Source organism: Epinephelus lanceolatus, chromosome 15 (assembly GCF_041903045.1).
Source record: "Epinephelus lanceolatus isolate andai-2023 chromosome 15, ASM4190304v1, whole genome shotgun sequence".
NCBI lineage: Eukaryota > Metazoa > Chordata > Actinopteri > Perciformes > Serranidae > Epinephelus > Epinephelus lanceolatus.
In genome coordinates this window covers 7,964,045-7,988,156 of record NC_135748.1, presented here as the reverse complement: position 1 = coordinate 7,988,156, position 24,112 = coordinate 7,964,045, and the positions used below count along the sequence as shown (strand labels likewise).

General features: G+C 39.8%; 2 protein-coding genes across 2 annotated transcripts in view; one reads left to right on the top strand and one right to left on the bottom strand.

Moving 5' to 3' along the window:
- Positions 1-24,112, bottom strand: part of dapp1 (dual adaptor of phosphotyrosine and 3-phosphoinositides) — a 579,028-nt gene that overhangs the window by 187,971 nt on the left and 366,945 nt on the right. The window lies entirely within an intron of this gene.
- Positions 7,380-24,015, top strand: osr1 (odd-skipped related transcription factor 1). The gene is made up of 3 exons (XM_033642152.2): positions 7,380-7,756; positions 18,351-19,052; positions 23,322-24,015. Exons 2-3 carry the CDS (start codon positions 18,373-18,375, stop codon positions 23,452-23,454), a joined length of 813 nt encoding a protein of 270 aa, XP_033498043.1. The 5' UTR covers positions 7,380-7,756; positions 18,351-18,372; the 3' UTR covers positions 23,455-24,015.

Genomic DNA, 24,112 nt, shown 5'->3' with positions numbered 1-24,112 from the left:
GTGAAAAATATTTTACCCAGTGATTGAGTCCCTGGTTGGTCAGAATCAGATAACTTGATATTTAAACATGCATCAACTTGGATAGAGAAACGTGCAAAGAACACGTCATGACATTCTCATCATTTCCTTTCAAACAGCAATTTTCAGTAAAGATGTGATGACACATAATTTGAATTTGCAGGGGAGTCTCAGTGACACCCCCTGAAGACCTCTCAGTTTGAAGTGTTGGGTGTGCTGCAGCTCTCTAACCTAATCATGCTGTTTCCAGTCACTGTGATCCAAGATGTGATGAAACACTCCAGCGCAACAAATTGCAGGAGTTTTCTGTGCTGAGCCTGTCTGTCACTTTACTCTCCAGTATGTTTTGGTTACGGTGATACACTTTCACTTTAGCCCTGCATCAACAGTTGGAAATGTGGTGGGATGAGGCGGAATACAAGAGACAAGGCAGGGGCCGTTTTCCCCCCCTTCTGAAGAAGAACTTCATGATGAAGAGAATAGTCTAGAGAAAATTAACCATTAAAGTTTCAGCAAGATAAAACAGCTGTCTTTGTTGGATGGCTGTATATAAATACTGCAGAACAGTTTCAAGCCAACCCAATTGCCCACATAAATGTTGGCATTGTATGTTTCTGCAAACCATTAATATGTTAAATTTGCACGTTTTATAGTTTGCGTATTTGTTGAAACTACGTTTCTAATATTTTAATTTTCAGTTTCATGTTGTGACAATACTGTTGTTACCGTGTGGTTGGATTTAGGCACAAAAAAGACTTGGTTAGGGTTAGGGGAAGGTCAGGATTAAGGCTTAAAACACAGCGTTTGTTGCTACCAACACTGCTGGAAAAGTCTCAACAGTTGTTGAAAAAATACCTGCTTTTGTCGCTGCAAAGAGAGGCTGTTGGTTGTCTCTTGGCTGTTGGCTGTCTCACCTCAAGGTCACGCCATCCACCATCTCCTTCTCCCGATCAGAAAGTCAGCTCATATACATTTAATCTGAATTATGTCATTCAAATGAAACATACAAATGTAATGTATCCATGGTTTGCAGAAATGTACAGTTCAAACATTTTATTCTGGCAGCTGGGCTTTTCAAGCCTACTGAGTGATGAGTCATTGTCAGTAATGGATGCTATGTGAATGGCAGGGTGTGTTATTTCCTGACATTTGTTTAGTCAGGCCCCGTTTATACGACAATTTCAATTGAAAACGGTAAACTTTAGTTGTGTTTTGGCTGATCGTGTACACGACAGCGCCGTTTAGGGTGCCTGAAAATGCAACGTTTTGAAAACGGGTTCCAGAGTGCAACTTTTTGGAAACGGCAACGTCTCCGTTGTCATGTAAACTTGCAATATGCAGTTCCTCTGAAAACAGAGACTTTTTGCATTACAGTTCCAGTCACTAGGCATGCGCGAGAATGTTGACCATCACAACAACAATGCAGAGCTCTGTTTGTGCTGCTCACCCTGTTGATTTGAAGTTAAGTGTAGATCTGTTACTGTAGCAACTCCACCTTGTCGTCCATCCAGACAAAGTTATCTGTGCACGCTTTCGCCATTGTGTCTTCTTTGTTTTGGTTTGTAATCACCACGTTGTAGAGGAAGGCGCTTCAGCGCAGGCGCATGCTGTCATGCCGTGGTGTTGCTTTGCAAATTTACACTGCCACCCATTGGCCTGGCATGCACACTACAGTGTTTCCAGTAGATTTTGCGGCTCCGTGTGAACGGGGATTGTTTCAATAATGTCGTCATATAAACGCAGAAGTTTTTTTAAAACGCAAAGGACAGACTTTCCGTTTTTAGAGAAACTGTTGTTGTCTAAACAGAGCCTCAGTTTGTTTGTTTTTTGAATCTCTGGCTTTTAAATATTTAAATTTCTGAGGCCTACAGATGGCTTTGGAAATCTTTATGGCAATCAGTTAAATAGTTGTTGAGTTATTTCAACCTGGACCAAAGTGGTGCACCAACCGATCATTACCATTTTGCCAATACAATCCCTAGAGAGGGCCTCAGGGAATGGAAAGATGGTAGAGACAAAATGAAAGACTGTAAGTGTCCGACATAGGGTTGGGTACTAAGCTTGGTACTTTTAAGGGTACCAACTGAATTATGGTGGTGCTGTTGAGTACTGAACATGTTGAATCAATTGATGCCAAATGTCAGTACCTGAGAGTGCACCTGGTAGGGAACCTTGGGTTCAAACAGGAGGTTAAGGCACCACAAAGTGTTCCAAAGCCGGGAAGCCGCCAGTAAAGGAATTGGAAAGGCCGCAAAGAGCCCCAGAGGCGGAAAGGCCATGGAGCTCCGGCTGCTTCCCGGCAAGCTGAAACTATCGCTGCAGTGCCAATACTTTCTGTCTATCTGGTCTGTTTTCTTTTTCATTTTGTTTTAGCTATAGCCTGGTATCACTGCTGTTTGTGATTGCATTTTTTAAATTACATACTTATTCCACATATTTGTCAGTTGTGTCTATACAGTGAGCGAGAGAGACAAGCAGACACACACACAAGCAAGCAGTCAAGCAGACAGAGCCTTAGCTCTATGTGTGATTAGAAACTAGCAGAGGAGCAGAATCACTTGATGACTGCAGTTTGTTCAGAAATCACATCCTTGTTATTATAGAAAGAGTAAAGTAACAAAAAAGGTAGGCTATAGTTGGGTACCAGTACCAAATTTGAGTCACCGGCACCATTATTGGTTCAAATGTGAACGATACTCAACCCTCGCCTGCCAGAACAGTAATGAAAGCCTATACCTTGAAAGAGCAGCTTGAAGTGAACTGCTGAAGGGGTTCACCTCTCCAGCCTTAAGGAGAGGGGGATGATTTCAGAGAGCAATAACTCTTTCAATGTGCATACAGGCATGCAAGTATTGTTTTAAGATAGACTAACTAAAATGTGAACCTATCCTTTAGAAAAACAACCCCTTGTGTGGTGCTTAGTGGCACTTATGCTTGTTCAAACTAAACTTGGCTTTGCCTGCACCGGCTCCAGGCTCCAAAATAAAAATGAGCTTTGGACATTCAACCATAACATTTGTGATACAGTGGCTGAAATGCCTTGCTACTGTAAACATCCTTTCTAGATGTAGGGAGGCTGTGTGGGATCTATCAATCTATGACTTTGTTAGTACAGCCCTGAGGCTTGTACTATGAAGCTAGTTCAGCTTACCCAGGATATCTTCTCGCTATCTGGTTTGACTAACCCTAACATTTACCTTCTGGATAAAAGGTACTATGAAGCTGGTTATCAACTTGTTCAGTCAACTCTGGGTTTTCCTATCCAGCCACAAGCGTGTTCATGTGAAAGGGGGTTGTTAATTGTGAGTGACATCATCAGAACCATGAATGAGGGTCTAGACATATTGAAAACACCATCCAAAACTCATTGTTACCCAAGGCTCAAATTACATGCAGGTATCACGGAGCTATGGGATCCATGTGACATTAGTATAGAGTATATTTTGCTGTTTAGTTGGATGATGATAATACTTCTTTGAATATGTCACATAAAACACGTAAAAGTAACACCAGACTGTTTCTGCTGCTTAAGTAAAGAGTGGAAAAGTAGTTAATGACTAATGAGGTCTATCTGACCAAAATGTTACATTTATAATAACGAGAGCCAGTTAACAGTGTGTGGATTATTTTACTAATAAAATACCTGTTTTGTCCTAGTTCTCATCACACATGTCTCATGTTATGTTGAGTGTAAAAGTAGCAGTCACTGCGGACTAAAGTTAACTTAATAATTTCAAATAGTGCTAAAATCATGTGTTTAGTGTTGTAAACGATCTTTCTGTTTGTTAAAAGCTCTGTTTTAAAACCAGTGTAAATAGAGCCTTGGAAATATTAAATTACTCTACTGACCTATAACAGCACATAGGCGCCTCTATTTTACCTATCACTCGGGACTTTCATTGATCTGATTGGTCAGATTTCGGGAAGTTGACAGGTTGTGATCCAATACCCTGAAGTTAACCTGCTCCGGAGCAGGTTAGCTGTTCAGCATAAGTTACCACGGTGATTTATCCAAGTAAAAAGAGAACCAGCTTTGTAGTACTGAAAATCCAGAGTTAACCCTGAAATTACCTCGCTAACTTCAAATCCTGCTTCATAGTACAGGCCTCACATGGTATTGTATGGCATGGATTGATGGTAAAGATATCAACAATGGCAGAACACAAATTAAATGAATTGATTAAGGGGATTGCAGGTACATCTACATTAAAAATACCATTTGATACATGGGTGAACGTTTTAATATTTGAGGGTAAAAGATCTGTTAAAAGGTGCTTTCAACAATCCTTGAACATAACAAAACATAACTTTTTTAAATCAAATTTCTTAACAAAACCCTTAGTCTTATGAAGAACGCTTTCTTCAAAAATGGGCTCTTCAAAAGCAAATGGTTTTGGGGAGAACCTCGGCTCTTCAGACAGAACCCTTTAGAACCCTTATTTCTAAGAGCGTACCTTCATTACAGTTCATAAAATTGTCTTTTGGTGTTTTGTTTATGTCAACAACATAAAAGCTGCAAGACCTTTGGTTAAAAAAAAACATCAGTTTTAGCTTATATGATTAATTTGTATCACCAAATACAGTATTACATGAGTTGTAATAGACCATAGATTACAACTGAGTATCACACTGACAAACAAAAATATCAGCACCAAGAAAAGCATAATGTTGCAGCAGATAAACCATTCACATCTGAAATTTTCATACATTTAATCATTTCTTTATTTTGGAATTTAGATATTATTGTTTTTTCTCTGGCCACTAGAGGGAGCAACTAATCCCTAAATCAAAAATCCACTGGTTGTCATAATCAAAAACAAACTTAATTGCTCAGGAGAGACAGGTAGCTTGACTTCAAATTGTCACAGTTCGGTATGTAAGCTGGTGAATGCTTTGTAGCCGACAGAAGGAAAAAACAGTTAAGATGTATCATGCTACAGGTAAACAGAAAGTTTAACATTCAGCAGCATCTTACAGTGTTTACCGGTGGATAGAGTCACATGATTACAGGTATATGGGGGAGACTGTAATCAGTGTCTCTGTTGAAAGATGATTGTCCATTGACCTTTGACCTCTTCCAGTGGATGCTGTGAGTGGTTCTGCTCTGGTGTTCACAAACGGATTATGTTTTCTGTCTCTGTTGTTTATTCACTTCGTTGAGATGTGTTTTTTTTTTTTTTTTTGCAAAAACTAGTAAGTGGACTTTTAGCTGAAATTTGAAGTTTATAATAAGTGTACATTGTTTTTACTTATTTTTAAACATTCGCTATGTTCAGTGTGCATGAAACAATACTAGATCTGAGCCCAGAGTAATATGATTTATTCTGTAGACATTTCTGAGCCTTTTTTTTTAACAAAAATGTTTTCTAAAAGCCCAAACTTGTACCATTAAAAAAGCCTAGGCACTGTGGGTTTGATGGATTTTGGGTGTGCTGGCAGCCGTTTCCTTTTGGCTGCTGACTGTTTGGATTACATGTGAAATCATGTAAACAGCTGGTACAGTGTATGTAAGTGATTTGTAAACATCATTTCAGAGGAGGGTCACCGAGCCTTCATGTGCTGCTCTGTGTGTATGTGTGTGTGTGTACATGGCTGTATCTCACCTCACAGTGGGCACTTACACCAGAGCCATCCTTCACAGTGTGTATCCCTCTACTGCTTCACACAGTGTAAATGTTGTCTGGCTGCTGTGTTTTATTGCTCATAGATGGAGGGTTAGTTGGGCTTCTGTGGCACCGTCTCTGATGGATCACTTTGGGTGTGCATTTAAACTGTTATGCAGTGTGAACAAGCCCTGCCAGATTTCTCACAATGTATGAGCGGGGGCACACTTGAAGTCAAGATAGTCCACTTCACGCCATTTTCAGCCCTGTGATGCAGAATCAGTTCCTTCATCACTCTCATGCTCATATTTCTGCATTGGATTACAGGGAGCTGGAGATAATGCTTACATCTCAGCAGATGAATCACAAATCAGGAAGGATGGAGGTGATTTGTACAAAAAAAAAAGTTCTCCAGCAGATGGCAGATTTTGTTCACTGAAACATGAATTCTGCTGTTCAGAACAGTTTCAAAATGAGCCTTTACACACAGCTGATACTACACGCTGTCCATTATATTTTAATGCAGTGGTTCCTAACTTGGGGTCAAGATCCCCCAAAGGGTCCCCAGATCATTAAAAGGAGAAGATTCTATACATTTACATTATGCACATTTTGATTCATTCTTCTGACTGTTCTCAGATCTTTTAATGATGAGCTGCTCATAATTTACATCCACAAACAAGCAGGCATTTTTTCATTGTTTCATTTTCTTACAAAGGTCAAATCAATTCTGACACTAGAGATTATGAGTGAAGCAATTCAAGTTCAGTGTTGTGCATCAAAACAGCAAATCATAATAATCAGTATTATTATTGTCATCATCACCACAATTCATTGTTGTCATGTGATATATATTTCATCACATGCAAAATGTGTTAAATACCTTATAGATTTACATGTTATTTGTACCACTAGGCTATGTCTTCAAATGGAGGCCTCTGAAGGAGCTCAAAAGTTAAAATAAGTTTAGTTCTACTAAGATTACATTTGATTGTTTCACAGCTCAAGATTTTAAAATCCACACCTTATCTGTATCTTAAAATGAAAACAGCTCTTGGGTTGGGGAATTATAATTATCAAGCACTTAATTTCCTGCATTCTGATGGATTTGGCAATGTATTTCATTTCATCAGAATAAAAGTCCTCTGCTACTTTAATGTTTTTATTGAAACAGATCTAAGCCAATGACAGTTTGCTACACTGTCACCTTGGGGATCAGTAAGTCTTCCTCTTAGTATTGTGAATGCAGGCAGTGGCTGGGCAGACAGGGTTGGTTGTTCCAAAGTATAATTCTGCATGGACATCATAAACAAATTTATCTGATCTTCCAACATTAATATCAGCAGTCTGTACATTTCACCCACAGCAGGAGAGAGTTCAGCATGAAGACAACATGCATGACAAACAGAAAGGTTTTTTAACTGACAGGAAAACGTTCTAGAAAAGTCGCGTGCACAGGGAGCGCTGACCAATGGCCGACAAGATATTGTCTCTTCGTGGATTATTGAATATCAAACCTGCAGTAAAGTAGCTCTGTTGCACAGACGCACACAGACGCAGTCAGTGTGGACATCCATGTGCCTTTAGGTGGGATGTTTTTCTCTACAGTTGAGAAAAGCTCAGAAAACTGCCTAATGACTAATTGTTCCATTGTTTTAAAAATGCATCAAACTTTCACTTCCAGGAGCGTGTGCGCACCGCTTCATCTGCTCACTCCAGGGCCCGACATGGCGCACTATCACTTTAGACTTTTTCCTTCCTGACAGCACACGATCATATAGCAGCGGTGATGTTCGGTGCCCTGCTGTGTGTTGTATGTTCTGTGGGCTGGCGGAGTGACGCGCCAGTAGGAGTCGGACTCTGCGCTGCAATAAGAGGCAGCGGCAGCTGAGAGCGCACAACAGTGGAGCGGAGAGGCGTCCCGACACCACAACCACACCACCACACCGCCGTGCCTTCTCTCAGATCACACCGGAGGAAAGCCGCATCAGCGGAGGAACATGCTGTCTCTCCGGCCGTCTCATTAACTCATCCGCCCCGATAAACAAGGCTGCTCAGCGGGCTTCAACACCCTGAATCACCGGCAGGACCCCCGAGCTGCAGAGGGAGAATTTAAAAATATATATCTTGTATCGGTAAGTCTTCACGTTGTTTTTATATTCAAAATGAAAATGAAAGGAAATACATCGCACATCAAAGTGTTTGGGTTTGATGAATTTTAAAACTGTGCACTCATATTTAGATCATTTCTACCTATGAAACATGGCAGGAGTTTTTAGATTTGCGGGAGGATTGTGTAACAGGTGTGTGCCATAATTCGTTAAATTACATCGCATTGACATTATTGTCAATAAAGACACTGACTTTCATCATATGTTAAATGTTATTTGGTGACAACAAAACTTATTTTTTAATACATGCTGCATGCGTAAAGGGACAATAGTGATATTTGCGCACGAAAATAATAACTTTTCCCTTAAAATATGGTGACGTCACATCGGCTGAATTTAAATCGACTGACTTATAAGAGCAGAGTAGCTTTTCAGCACGTGCTTAAGTGTTAAAATTCATTTTTGAATGTAAGACTTGAGATGTTCACGTACTTTAAAACGTTTATTCCTTTCCTTTACGCACAAACAAGGCTCCAAATAATCACAAGCACGTGGTTATTAGTTACATATTTCTAACATCTCTGCAGAAGGCAGACTCGCAAAACTTTTTATTCCGTTTAGCCCGGTCTGTTCGCTCGTCATCCCGCTTCAATGAGTCTCACTTCAGTTATGTACATTCAGATAACGGCTGCACACATTAGAGCAGTCTGAATAAACATCATCATCAGATGTAACCGCTCTACAAGCTCTGACACTTTATTCTCTGCTCGGTTTGTTTCACTAACAAACGCTGCTGCTGCTCCGCTCAGTGGATCACATAAAGTGCATATGCATCAGATGAGAGGTCTGTGAGGCAGCAGGTGTGACGGCTCGGACTCACGGGCCTTCTCTGTGGAGCTCACGTCTAATGGATGTGTCCACCTGGAGTCTGAGCGCAATGGATGCACCAGGCAAAGGTTGAATTGTCCATCTCGTGCAATTTTTAATGGTGTTCAAGACCAATGTGGAAGAAGTATCCGGATCTTTCCCTGAAGTCAAATAAATCACACTACGCCACATTCATTTTAAGAAGTAGGCCTGTTAGGTAAAGTTCTCCTTATGCAACACGCCCCTTGCAGAATGTTAACTTTATTGTGTAAAACGTGACGCACTTAATTCAAATGGAACTAATTTTAAGTTAAATCGTGCCTTAATAAATACAAATGTATCATATTAAGTTATAGAGATTGAGATAAATAAAATGCCATAAAAAGAGACTATATACAATTCAATATTATAATACAAAATGCAATAGTTCCCTCTGAAATGTAGAAGTAAGGTAAAAGTATAAGTCGGCTATAAACCAACATAAAATGAAAATATTGAAGAAAAGTACAAGATCCTTGAAAGTGTAGTTTAGTTTGTTCCTTTAGTAAATGCAGTAAAGTATTTCACCACTGCAAATGACCTACAAATGATTTAATGGGAATCCTGACTGCTACACAGCTTATATGCATTTGTTTTAGATTCAGAACACAAATGCCTGATGAACGTGATTTACAGCTTATCAAGTCATTTCTGTTCTTATAACTCAATTTATTAAAAACAACAAAAAAAGCAAACATCTGTAAATGCAATGAGAACATTTCAACCTGTTTCCACTCAAAATGTCTTCAAAACTTTTCCAGGGATGAGCATCTGTTTCTGGAAACACAAAACGACAACACAAGCTGCATAAAAAAAATAACCAGCTTAATTTTAGAGCAAAAAAAAAAAAAAGTTGATTTTTATTGTGGATGACAGCCCACAACTCCCTGGCAGTTTACATCTACAGTCCCTGGCCCTGGATTATTTCATATTTCATGAGAGCCTAGAATTGCTAACCACACCCCTGCAACCCTCCGCTCTCGTCGATGCCAAGGTACAAATAAGGATCATTTCGTTAACCTAAAGCCGAACGGAGAAACAGTCTTAAGGTGTGTCTCTCTTTCTGTGTCTCAGCTTGAGGGACTCATAACTTGGTTGACATATAGTTTTTTTTGTTTTGTATTTAATAAAGACTGAGAGCAGAAATGTATGGTAACATACTAACGTTGCCGCAAAACTTAACTGTGTTGACTTATTTAGAATACCAAAAGTTATCACAACGACTGCATAAGCTACTGGCACTTTTTAGGATTTTCTCTACAACATATGCTTATAAATCCATGGTTAGAGTTTCGACCAGTGGTTCCAAATTTGTGTTAAAGACCCCCTGGGAGTCCTGAGATAAATCTGAGGGGCACTGGGATGTTTAAAGGAAGAAAAAAGTCACACACAAAACACTGCGGCTAATTCTTTTTCTTCTTGAATTTCAGTGAACTGCTCAAACTCAAATCCACAAGGTCATAACATGATTTTAATGAACTGCTGGTTTAAATTGTGAAACAGTACATGAATTACAGTTATAGCCAGTACAAATAAGACTGTTTGTTTTGAGTTTTGCTACATGATTTTACTATTTTTTTGTTTTGTGTTTTTAACGTTTACCAAGTTAAATTTTGGAGTGGTGGAATTTTATTTAATTTAAGGGTTTTTTTTATGTTGTTGGCATAAAAGTGGTAAAAAAAAACAACAACAGTATTTTGAGTCAAAAATGTCTGGGATCAGCCCACAAAATCCCCCCGTGTACCTTTTTCAATCATCACATAAGCTTAACCAGATCACTTCAACCCCCCAAATTCACAAATAAAAAAAAAAAAAGAAATCTGAGGCACGGATTAAGAGTTCACATCCCCCGATAATTTCTGGATCCAGATGTGTGTACTGCACCCAGCCTGATCGCGTTTACACAGAGGTGAGAAGCAGCGTCTCAGCCTTCACAACACGGCCCTCTGAGGCGCTGAATCTCACAGCCTCAACCAAAGCAGAGGGCCACATGGCTGTTTGGATCTGGAGGCCCCTGGTATGCAGACATCAAAGGGTTAAAGGTGAGGAGACGCTCAGCAGCACAGCACTTATCTCCTCTAATGACCTCCTAAGTATAAGTCAATTACTTCTGCGTCATGATCAGAAAGGAACAGACCACAGGGGGCTGTTTGAGCTCCACTGCTCCTCATTACAACCACTTCACTGGAGTTTAGTGGATGAGCGGCCAAGCCTCTGGCTTCAGGTTAAGGCTTTTCTGATAGTATTATTTATTAGAATCCTTATGAAGCTGCAAAATCTGCCCGTAGGGTAATGCTGGGATCCTTTCACCGACACTGTAGGACAACATAATAACTTATTACAAAGAATGAATCATCTCAAAGCAATAAAAGAAACTCAGCTGTCTGACTTGAATACAGTTCATTATGTTTATATAAATGTTTGTTCAAGCAGCACTGTCCCCTACAGCACAGGTGGTGATGAAATGATTTAGTATTTAGTGCCTGGCTGTCGTTAATGAATTTTCAATTCCAAGCATTCTTCTTACACTTAAAACAACAGTTTTTCTTAGATCCTGATAAGCTTGGGAGATACCAACTTCTGCAGCAACAGAGACAGCTCAAATCAAGGCCGTAGCCATGGAGTCAGCACTGTGGGGTGCGGGGGTGCAAGTAGGTCCCCTCCCCCCCTGAAAAAAAAAATAAGAAGTTGAAAACTTGTTTCCTTATTTGTCATAACTACGTACAGCAGTATTCTATATGAGTATGCCATAAAAGAAAGCTACTACTGTCAACATAAATGACACATGCAGCACAACATAAATGACTCATATTACTTTCTAGTTTTCCACTTTTGAATAAAGTAATTAAATACAGACATAGAACAGAGTTTGACATTTATTGCACCTACGTTCCTAAACGACAACACCACTTGGACAAACCACAAGCGGAACTAGTGTCCACCGTAACACTAGAACCAGTGGTAATTAAAGTGGCAAATGTGTTGTGGTGGGGGGGGGGGGGGGGGGGGTCCTTCATCATAACTATTAATCTCATCATTGATATCAATCTTATATTAATTATTGTTTCTCTAGAAAAAAAAAAATATTCCATTAAGTTCTCCCTGAATCGCCCCAAATCACTGTTTCCAGTGCTTGCACCATTACATGATATTACTTTGTACACGTTCCCCAAGTTCAATTCTATTTAGCATCTTTGGAAACTCTGGGATCTAAAATCATGTGGGTTCCCTGTTGTATCCACCGGGGTCCAAGAGCGTCATTTTTAATTTCTCAGAGGCAGGAAAAAAAAAAAAAAAAAAAAGATTATGAATCTGGTAACAAGTCAGTGGGAAAAACTGAAAAATAGTCTGGGTTCATTTAATTTTCAAGTTATGATTACAGATGTGTAGTCATAAGTAAACAGTGGTGGAAAAGTAAATATGTCCACATGGAAAAATGACTCATTTAAAAGGGAAAAGATTTGAAGTAAAAGTATATACAGTTACACTGGAAAACATAAATCAGTATCAAAAGTCAAAGTACTCATTTTGAGAAATGGGCCTTGTCATAGTGGTATTATGTCATTGATAAACGAATTAGCAGTATTGTTGAGTCACATTTACCAGTGGTTTTACATCTACGGTATTTCATCTTTTTTGACTTCATCATACATTTAACATGGACTAATAATTTTTATATCTATTAAGAACTGTTTACTCTTTATCTGAAAAATAATAATATGTAGTAGTAACTACGGGTGGGGAAATGGATACAGCATGTTATTTTTGTATGGCAGTATAGTGTCATTACATGGATGCCAAGTATCCATTGTTTGTGTTGTATAGTTTATTAATATTACAATTACAAATTAAACTATTGGTAGCATACGAGAATAATATAAGCGATTGCTGTTTTAGTCCACAAGCTACATTTTGCTACAATAAAAATGACTGAAGTGAGATGACTGAAAACGTAATCTTATTAGATAATACAGATGATGACAACGTTTTCCTTTGGGGATGTAATGCAGTCGATATATATTTATTTATTATATAATAAATAAATCAAAATATATTGTAGTGTATCGCAATAATATCGTATCATGATTTATGTTTCGTGATGATATCGTATTGTGGGGCCTCTGGTGTTTCCACCCTGGCAGAGGTGGAAGAGGCAAACACACTACAATAATACCACAATGTAAAATATTCCATTACATGTGAAACTATTTCAAACTTTACCACAGTAAATGTATACTTAAAGTTAAAATATCCATTGTGCAGCATTGTTACGTTTATAAATATGATTTTATTGGATTAGTATTACTGATGCCTTAGTAAGCAAGCAGCATTTTGATGTTGTTGGTGAAGGTGATGACAATTTTAACAAGTTAATACACTGTTGGGTAGATTAATATATATTATCTCATACAGAGAAGCAGTTTTTTGTATGAAAAGTAGCTGTCACAATCACAGGAGTAAAAAGTACCCTCTAAAATGTAGTGGAGTAAAAGTATACAGTAGTCTAAAATGGAAATATTTGAGTATAGAACAAGTAATCCAAAACTGTACTTAAGCAGAGTACTTGAGCAAATGATCTCATGCCACATGTGGTATTAACTACAGCCATCAGATAAATGACGCAGTGAAGTAAAAAGTATCAGGTCAGACCTGAGAACAGCACTGAAACACAGCACCTGAGTAAGAGCAGCTCGTACAGATGAGTGAACAGGTCTGCTGTATGAGATGATGAGGTGAGGGGGAGTGGCCTGCTGTGGCTCCTGTCCATCAGCGCCTGCCTCAGACAAAGATACATTATTGTCTATTGTTATTCCTTCTTATCAAACCTGATTTAACAGCTCACAGGTATTTCTCCGGCTGAATGCTGTCATTCTGCAGTGAACAGCCCCAGGCATGTTTCTGGGTACAGGAAACAAACCGCACCCACACACACACACACACAGACTGCTCTTTCTCTGTCTGACGCGTTTCTCTGTGTGTGTTAATGCTGCCAATTGTTTTGTGTTCACTTTCGCTGACACATTTACCACACAAACACGCAGTGATGGTTTGACACCTAATTGACTATTGCTATTAAAACCATCATTCAAAGACTGGACAGTTTTTCAGTAGTACTGTGGTGGTATTTTTCAAGAAGCCTACACTCTTCTCATACCAATTAAAAACTGAACTAAAAGGGCACTTGGAAAGCGCAGATCTCCGCTAAGGCCAAACGTACTATCTCACAATGTTAACAAAGGTGTGAAATAATTAATGTATTCAGATCCACTCCAAAATTGAATGGGTTCTTCATTGGTTCATGCTTCACCCTTCCACCAAGTTTTATAAAAATTGGGCCAGTAGTTTTTCCGTAATCCTGCTGCCAAACAGACAAAAAAAATAAACAAACCGAAAATATAATCTCCATAGCAGAGGTAACAAAACTGCAATGTTTGGTTCAAATAAAATATTAAAAAAAACATAAGAATACACTTTGTAGGTCAGAGAGACATTATTATAAACTATCATTATTTTAATAATTGGCTTTCACCTGTTATTATAATGCTGAGTAAATATTGGAGGCGGTTGGGTTGGTGGATGGGCGTGTAACGCCTCTGATTTTCATGCTGGAACGAGTTGACAACCCATTACAGCCCTGCAACTAATGATCAACTCTCTAACCTTAATCATGATTTATGATCTTTCTACAATAACTGCTACAGTTGCCATGTGCTAATATTGAAGAAAGTGAGAATTTTCAAAACTTTGGCACTGGACTTGGACAAGGAGCCTGTTCACATCTGGTATTAACATGCATCTTGGGTGACAGCTCTATGTGTGTATTAGAATGCATCTCCATGTGCATCTGACCACTTGGGATGATTGGATCTCACTTCCCTGCACTATATACAAGTAAACATGTACATCATTTTCATTCAGGGTCAAATGTTATTTCATTGTTCAGCTGCACACAGTGCACTGACTCACTCAGCCCTGCCAAATTGGGAAAACAGTTAAGTGAGGACCAGAGGACAAGATCAGCTGCCATACAACAGGGACGGTAAATGGTTGTTATTGCCATGGTAATGCCTTTGTTACTGCCTAGAAAGTGCTGCTGACGTACATGTTATATGTCACACTCGAGGCAGACGCTGTTGTTAAACATCGCAGCTCTTTTGCTTCTGGGATGCCAGCGTGCTATCTAAAGTCACATACTGAAGCAGCATGACGCCACCATGTGTAAAAAAGCTATGGCGGAATAAAGAAGGAACTTCGTAGGGCAATTTCTGTGTAAAATGGCTTATTGTGACAGAGCTAACTGTTAGCACCATGTAGCTAATATTACCTAATGGTTGTTAAAAAGTTGAGCCATGTCAGTGTCAACGTGAGTTTGTTTGGAACTTTTAACAGCTGCTGCTGTGTCAGTTTGTGCTTGGGCAGATGTTGAACTGACTGTTCGCTGGAGAGACAGTCCTCCAGCACTGTGTCTTACCTGTGACAGTTTGAGTCAGATAAGCAAGGACATCAGCTTAGTAGGCGATCCTTCAGTGTTACTCAAGACACATTAGCATACACACTGCTGAATGAACATGGCCATATGCAGCCCAGACCACCTCTGAAAGTGGCCTGAGCTGTCTAACCTCAAGACACATTGAGGACACATTGGGTGCATTCACACCTGTACTAAGAGCTGTCCACCTGTGATCTGATCACCCAGGACGCATGTTAATATCAGGTGTAAACAGGACCATGGAATTCCTGTGACGCTGAGGTGTGCTTGGAGATGGGTTAAGCTTTTAGAGTGTGGTTGAGTGTGGATCCAACAGCCAGGCCCTTTCACATGCACAGCCTTAATAAGCTGATAATGAGGTCCCCTTCAACAGCCTTATCTGCAAGCTGGACTGGATGTTTATTGGCTCCTGATAGTGTGTTTTTGCATGGGGTGTGGGGAAGCACTAGGGTTCTCAGGCAGTGGGGGTGGGTACACCAGTAATATACATTTCACATGTGTCTGTAAATTTCATCATGCCATGAAAAACATTTAACCACAGTATGAATTCAATCAAGTTGCAGTCCAAACCACGACAGTAAGCATTCTAACCAAATACACCAGGAATCAGCAGCCTCTAATAAATGCAACCTCAACCTTCCAGCAGTGGTAAAAATCATGTTTCCTTATTCAACCACAACCTTCCTACTGTTCCCCACACGTTCTGGTGGGCGGAGGTTATTCTTTTAAGAATCAAATTATATAAATGCTGTCAATGAGTAAGTTATGATGTATTGTACAAGAGATGTACAGTGCTATCACTTGAAATGAAAATATGGAAATCAATCTCATATTTCTGTATAGTAGTAGTATAGAGCTGAAAGGCTGGATGTGTTTAGCTTAGCATAAGGAGTGAAAGCAGGGGGAAACTGCTTGGCCCTGTTCAGCCAACACCTCTGAAGCTCCATGACTCATAGTTTGTATCTTAAATGGAAAAATGATCATTCATGGTTTTATGGGGAGTTATGTTTTTGAACTATTTCTTAACTAAAACACTCTAGTCTACCAAGCTAGGCTCACCCCCTTGACTCCAACTCCATTCTTAAAAGTCCAGTTTGCAGGATTTAGGGGGATATACTGGCAGAACTGGTATATCATATTAGCAACTATGTTTTCTTTAGTGTGTAAACATCTGAAACTAATTATGTTTTGTTACCTTAGAATGAGCCATTTATATCTACATATGGAGTAGGTCCCCTTACACATTTTCCGCCATGTTGTTCTACCAGCCCGGGGATCGGCTACCTTAACTATCAGAAGAGCCATTTTTGACCAAAATAATTTTAAAAATCTGTCTGGAGCTGAAAAACATGTTTGAGCTTTATATGAAAATTACACAGTCTGTTAAGTCTAAATTAGCCAATCAGCATTATTAATAGGTCTAATTGTATTACCACCAGGTGGCGACTCTGCAGTGGGCTCTTATGATTATATGGTACTTTAACTTTACTAGTCCATACCCATTGAGTACAGCATACCATACCATGACTTAGTCATACCAAAAATTAGACAAACAAACAACATTCGGCCACAGGGGGAGCCACAGCGATCGGTCACATTTTTAAGCATTTTTCTGTTGTTATAGCGCCACCCAGTTGCCAATTAGAGTTAAATTTCTCCAGTCACCTTGAGGCGTCCTGTTCTACATATCTACCAAGTTTAGTAAAAATCGATATGGCGGTTAGGCCTAGATAAGAAATTAGCTCTCTAGCGCCCCCATTTTGTTTGATGGGGTCAATAATGGAGGGGTCCCCTCAGATTATGTGTGGTCATATGCCTACAAAGTTGCGTGGTGATGGGTGAAACCCTTGAGATGTTATACACCTTTATGTGATGAGCCACGCCCTCCGCAATATTCATTGCCTTATAGAAGCTCAGTTTTAGTAAGTTTTCCAACTTTTGCCAAGAGGGAACTTTAGATATTGGTCCCTAGATTATGTTCACCGAGTTTCATGAAGATCGGTCAAACTTCCTAGGAAGAGATCGATTTGAAGTGTTTTTCAAAAAATTCAAAATGGTTTCATGTCTCTACAACATACGGGGCATGAGATATGCCCATTCAAAGTTTGCAATTTCAATTGGTTGCTATAGCGCCCCCCTTTGGCCAATTGATGTAATATTGCTTCATTCGCATCCTCCCATGACCCTCTACCACTGTGCCAAATTTCACATGGATTGACATATATGTATGTCACACGTTTTAGTAGATGAAAATGTTAAAACATTTACTTATCTTATCTTTACATATCTTTTTTTCCTAAACCTAACCACGTGCTTTTGTTGCACAAGGAAATAAACATGAATACGAGGTGTTTTACTGATGTTATACGTTTATTTTGAAAAAGACTGCAGAAACTGTAAATTTCCTGTGAAAGCAAAAGTGTATTTTGAAAAGACACAATGCATGCAACGAGTGTAAAAAACAACCAACACAGGAGGATACCTAGCACGTCATATGTAGGTGTGATAGTCTACTGACCAAGCGGTGATATTGGACTAGTTGGGATGAGGACACGTTGATTCTACAGTAGCCCAGAATGTGCAAACTAAACACTGGTTCTACATGGGGCCATTCACGTCTTCTTGTTTTTGGTTTTCGAATCGGCCACAGTATTTTTTCTACACACATGGGAATAGTTTCAAATGGTTGCAATCTGCAACCTCACCACTAGATATCACTAAATCCTACACACTAAACCTTTAAACCATCTTCCTATCTCCCCCTCAGAAGGAAAACAAATAGACATGTTTTGGCAACCACTTTTTAAACTGAAGAAACCTGTATTGATCCTGGTCTCCTAAAGTTGAAGTTATAAGTTGGTTCCCACAGCTTAAAGTTCAGCAGTTCGTGAAATGTATGCATGCGTACACAGTGGGGGGAGAAGGGGAGTCAATTAATTACTGACCAACTTCTTGTAAACTTGGGTTTTACAGTTATCAGTATAAAAGTGTTAACTGAATTCTGGCCTAGTCTTATTTGTCATATTAATCTAGTTTCTTGTATGAATATATTTGTAGCATTTGTTTGTGTGTGTTTATGTGTGTGTTTTGCAGTGATCAAATCTGCTTGCATCTTAGTCGCTGTCTTTGATGATTTGACTTATGAAAGTATTAGAAATAAATCAATACAAATTGGCCGAAAGTTGCATATTTTCATCTGCTAATGTTTTTTGTCTCTCCCAGACGGCCTGTTGGATTTGCAGCCATGGGCAGCAAGACCCTGCCAGCACCAGTCCCCCTCCACCCATCCCTCCAGCTGGCTAACTACTCCCTCCTCCAAAGCTCCACAGGCCTCCAGCTGCCAGCAGATCATTTTCACAGCATCTATAGCTTCAGTGCCCTACACGCCATCCACCTCCACCAGTGGACCCTTGGCTACCCACCTTTGGCCCTGCCCCGCTGTACCATCTCCAAACTGCCGGCCCAGTTCTCTTCCATGGCCTCTATCCCCATGTTCCCTCACCTCCTGCAGCCCAAACAGGACACAGCTGGGCTGCTGCAGAGCTCCAAGAACAAACCCCGCTTTGACTTTGCCAACCTTGCTGCAGCAGCCACCCAGGAGGATCATCTGAAGGCGGAAGACCTGAGTATGACGGGTGCTGCTGCTGCCGCTGCCGCAGCACAGGCTTCATCTCACCATCCAACTGCAGCCAGCCTGGGATGCCTTCTGGATGTGACCAAACTCTCCTCACCGGAGCGCAAGTCCAGCCGAGGCCGACTGCCCTCCAAGACCAAGAAAGAGTTTGTCTGCAAGTTCTGTGGCCGTCATTTTACCAAATCCTACAACCTTTTGATCCATGAGAGGACGCACACAGATGAGAGGCCATATACCTGTGATATCTGCCACAAGGCCTTCAGAAGACAGGACCACCTCCGGGACCACAGGTGAGAACCAGGCAAGGTGTGGTAGTAGATGGGTCTGAACTTTACTCTCAACCTCCTTTTTTCAGTTCTCATACAAATATGTCTGGGCCATTATCACCAGTGTTTCCCCTACCATTATATTAGGGGGGTGCCCCGCCCCGCCAACCCAACGGCACCCCCTGCCCCCCCTTGAAGGTCAAGTTAATTTAATTTAATTTTATTTTATTTTCTATATAGCACCAGATCACAATATAAGTCATTTAAGGGTTACCTTTCCTACAGAACAGGTCTATACCTTGTCCTTTTATTAAACTAAAAGCTAAATAGCCTTATGTTATTTATCTTACAGTATTTACACCATGGTATGTAATTTCTGTCTCTACGTGGTCGCGCCTTTATAATTCTCCTTTGCTGTCTGCCCGAATGCACGCACACACACACACAGACACATGCTCACACACACACACACGCACAGGCACAGGTGAGCACACTACAGCGCGGCACGGGACCCATTTTCCTGACTGAACCTGACCCAAGTCCGAGACAGTTATAACCAAGCCCAGCCCGAACCCGCAGCACGGCACTCAATGGAACGGAGCCTGTGTTGCGTTCAGGCGTTGTCATATTAGTAACAAATTCCAGCACTTGAATAGGCCATAGCACAACACAGCAGCATGTTAAGTGGGCCAAACCCAAGCAAATTTTTTATTTCACACCACAAAATACTGTCCATCCAAATTAGTCTGCACCGAGTTTGAAAGAGTGATTGAATAAGTAAGAGACATATAAAAGAGTAGTAACCATCCTGAGACCTTCACTGGCCTCCATGCTGCTTTATATGGTTTACTAACCCTGTCCACTGAGGCATTTGTGACACTGAACATGACACAAGTGAAAAAATAAAAATAAAAAGGCATACTTATCTACAACAGAGCTGTGTACATGTTCTGGTGTTTAAAAACCAGCATATTTACAAACATTTTGGTACACTTTTGGTGTATAAAAAGGGTATAACAGTTGAACAGAAATCTAATGTGTTTGGTCTCTATACTGCTCAGCACTGGCTCAAATAAACATGTTTACAGCCTTGTACAAAAAAACAATTTTGGTTTCTTTAGCTAATTTTTCCCTTTACGACAACCATACAGGGTGAATTTTTATATAACTCACCCATTTACATTTTATTAAGGCTTAAAATTAAGAGCGGGCAGCGTTTGCTGACGGTGTCCTCAGCCTCTCAGTTAGATCCACCCTCACTTCTCCTTTATGCCCATATATGGTTACTTCTGGCTCAAAAAAACAAAACAAAATGCCGATGTCCAACCTCAAGGCTTCAAAACAGGAACACCAATGGGTAACGTCATGATAGCTACATGCATTGTTTTTACAGTCTGCGTTTCAAACATGTGACACTGTGTCTACACAGTGTGAGCATCACGTTAGCACGTTAGCTTATCATCAGTCCTCAGTTTGTCTACACAGGGTGCATTCAGGCACGGTATAGAGTGAAGGACATTCACATTTTGGCTGTGCTCAGAACCAAACACATAATCACTGTCAATACACACATGAAACATAAGAAAACAAAAATATGCTTCACATTCATGCGCGTACAGTGCAAGAAAGTCTGTGTAGACAGCTTGATCGATATGTCAAACGTAACTAAAATATGCTGCTGAAATGCCTCCTGTGTAGGCATGCTGTAAGGTGCAGAAAAAAGTGTTGGTTGTTAAATGCTAATAGTACAAAGAATACAACAATTCCATGAAAGTAAATGGAAATCAACATGATGCATTTGATTACTAGCATACTTAGCTTGTCAGATACTTTGATTTATTACGTACTTAATATATTTAGCCTTCGTCCTTGTCATCAATCAACAATGTATCAGCAGAAAGCTGACATGCAGCAGCAGGTTAATGAGCTTGGAGCAGGGTGAAAGAATATTCCACTATGCAGAGCAGGTTTAAAGGTCTTATACTGTGTGTGTGGTACACAGGGTTTATTACAACCATAATTAAACATGTCATAACAACGATTTTGCTGAACTTTGCCAAATGTAAAAGACAGAAAATGTGTCAACATTAGAGAATTTCACTATCCAGAAATGCTGTCCAGTGATACAGGTAGACAGTGTACTCCTTTGTAGTGTGTGACAGGGTTGGTGCAGAATTAAGAATAAGTGTGTTTGTTTCTTTGTTGGGTTCTTCCATAAAATCACCAACAAGGTCACCATAAGAATAGGTCACATGACTGTGTCCAAATAAATGCTCAGTATGATGTTCTATGTGTAGAGTGGTAACTGGTTACTACTGCTGGAATAACTGTGCGGTGTATAAACAGCCTACACGTTCTCACCCCAAGTCGTCACACATCGCCGCTTTCTCAGTGCCCTTTCACGTCTACATAATATGCCCTATGTATCCTTCTGCATCTGCTGTTGGCATTCCAGGACACTGCCACCAAAGTATGTGGTTAAGTTTACAAAACTTCATCAAGGCTTCGCTTTACATTCATGTGGGAAAGAAACACTGGGCTCCTGGGTGAAAGCCCGGGGTTTGTCAGACCTATCCATCACCCCTCCCTCATGCTCTATAGGGAATTTCCAGCTCCTTATATTATGTCGTTACTGGCAGCGTGCCGGCCTGACACCATCGATGTCATACATATACTGAACCTTTCTAAAGTGATGTAGCTCTGATTACATGCATATGAGCTGATACTTACATGACACGGCTGCCATGCTGCAGACCATTGTTCAAGACCAACAAAAAAAACAAAGCCAGTTTTTTTTTAGCGAGACATCAACAGCATTTGTGGGCACAACTGTGGCACCAAAGTCAGTATTTTTAGCCATAACATGATCTTTCTCTTGCCATAACAAAGTCGTTTTTGTGGCTTCACATTTGGGTTGGGCACAGTTTGTTTTTATCTCTGAAACGAGTGCAGAAACAATACTTTTAAATTGTACTGGTTTCTTAATGGTGCCTGAACCAATACTTCAAAAAAAAGCACAGAATGACCATTAGTGACATTAAAGAACAGCTTTTTTAAATGGCAAAGGCAAATTTGATATTAAAATTAAACAATACAATAACTCCTCAGTTTAAAGTGTACTTTAGTATGTGAATATGAATAAATACAAAACACTATTTACAAATTCACACAATAAATAAAACCTAACACCAAAAAATTAAAATTAAATCACAATTATAGTACAAACAACTACAAAATAAATTCTCTATTATCTGTTTGTGAGCGCCTCACATCGTCACTACAATGAGAATAGCTGGTCCACATTAACAGTCCAAGTGAGCCTGGTCAGTTACCAGTGGGAGGCCAACTTTGCTTGCTAACTTTAGAGCCAACTTTCACTGCCTTTACTTTAATTTGCAGGTAGCATGACACAGTAACTTGGCTTGGGTCTTAAGGAAAAGAAGCCTGTATTAACTGATAAATAGTCTAAATTGTCATTTATTTTCAGTGGTGCTGGCCTAAAACGTACACTGATAAATTTTACATCATACACTCTGCTGTGGTCACTGATAATCGCTCTCTCACACTCCCTTTTGTCCACACATTCACTATGCACAATCTGGCACCAAAATGAGCCATCGAAATATCCATTTTGATTCAGTCCAGTAGGACTGCTAACCACAGCATTGTTGAAAAATAGAGAAACGTCAAGTTACTGCTACATAATAATGTTACAATAATGTTACATGTCAAAGGTTTGCAGAAATGGACAATGCCAACATTTATATTGATAATTGTAATTGGTAATGTGTAATTATTTTACTTGGTGTTGACATCAGTGTGTAATTAGCACAGCATCACCAAATATCTGGTATTGCAACTTTTTATACTGCCTTCAAGTAGTTTTGGAAATTTCTAAGATTTGAGATAACACTTTTGTATAGTCTGTGTTGATTCGCCTCAAACAACCAGTGTACCAAGTGTACAGATGTTAACTGTAGGCTAGCTAGAAATAAATGCACCATCTGTGTGTATGGGAGTGTGTCTGTGTGATTTTGTGTTCAGCTTGGCCTGAACTCTGAACTCACCAGTTACTGAAGTTCCATTTTTTATTTCTCTCCAGTCTCCTTTTTCCTCCCATTGCTGCACGTTTATCATGCAGCCATAAGGCTTCTACAGAGCCTCCCCAGAATTTGTTGGAAGGGTCATGAAACCTGACACATGTTGACCCATTCAGTACTAATGATGATATTCTGAAATCTGACATGATTGTTCCTGATTCTAACCAGTTGCTTCGTTGTGTTCCCCCTGCAGGTACATTCATTCCAAAGAAAAGCCCTTCAAATGTCAGGAGTGTGGGAAGGGCTTCTGTCAGTCCAGGACACTGGCTGTCCACAAAACATTACACATGCAGGTCAAGGAACTAAAGCCAGCCAAGATCAAGTGATTCACTGTGCCAGCAGGGAAGGGACGGGGACACTGGAAAAACACGACCAAAGACAACAGCAGCCAAAGAACAACCAAAGACTTCTTCATCTCAGCCGTTGGAGGCAGAGCGCTCTGCTTCTGTGGGAATACTCCTCAAGGATGAAAATATTTCACCAGCCAGTTCTTAAAGGAATAATGCAGAAATAAGCCTTAGTTATCAAAGCCTGACTTGGCAGTGGATGTGTGGAATGTGAAATGAAAAAAAAACGAAAAAAAAAAAAACTTGTGGCTGCTCAGTGCAAATACTTTGCTCAGAAGCTTATAATCCAAAGACTTTATAAAAGGGACACAACTCTTATGCAACATTTTTTGTACAAAAACTGAGAATGATCAAAGCCATGTTAACACATTTTCCTCCTTTTCAATATCACATCCCAATGTTATTTTTGTACAGATGCATTATATCAAAAATGTATTTTTGCACTTTAACCTGATTATTGATTATTTACATATATCACTGGATTTCTTAAACTTATTTTCAAAATGAATAATCATTTCTAAATAAATATTTTTACTTTAAGTAGTTGGCTGTGTGTCTCAGTTTGTCTGAGTGAATTGTTGCTATATGAGGTAATAATTAAGGTTGGGCGATTGTTATGGGCTATATGTAATTCAGT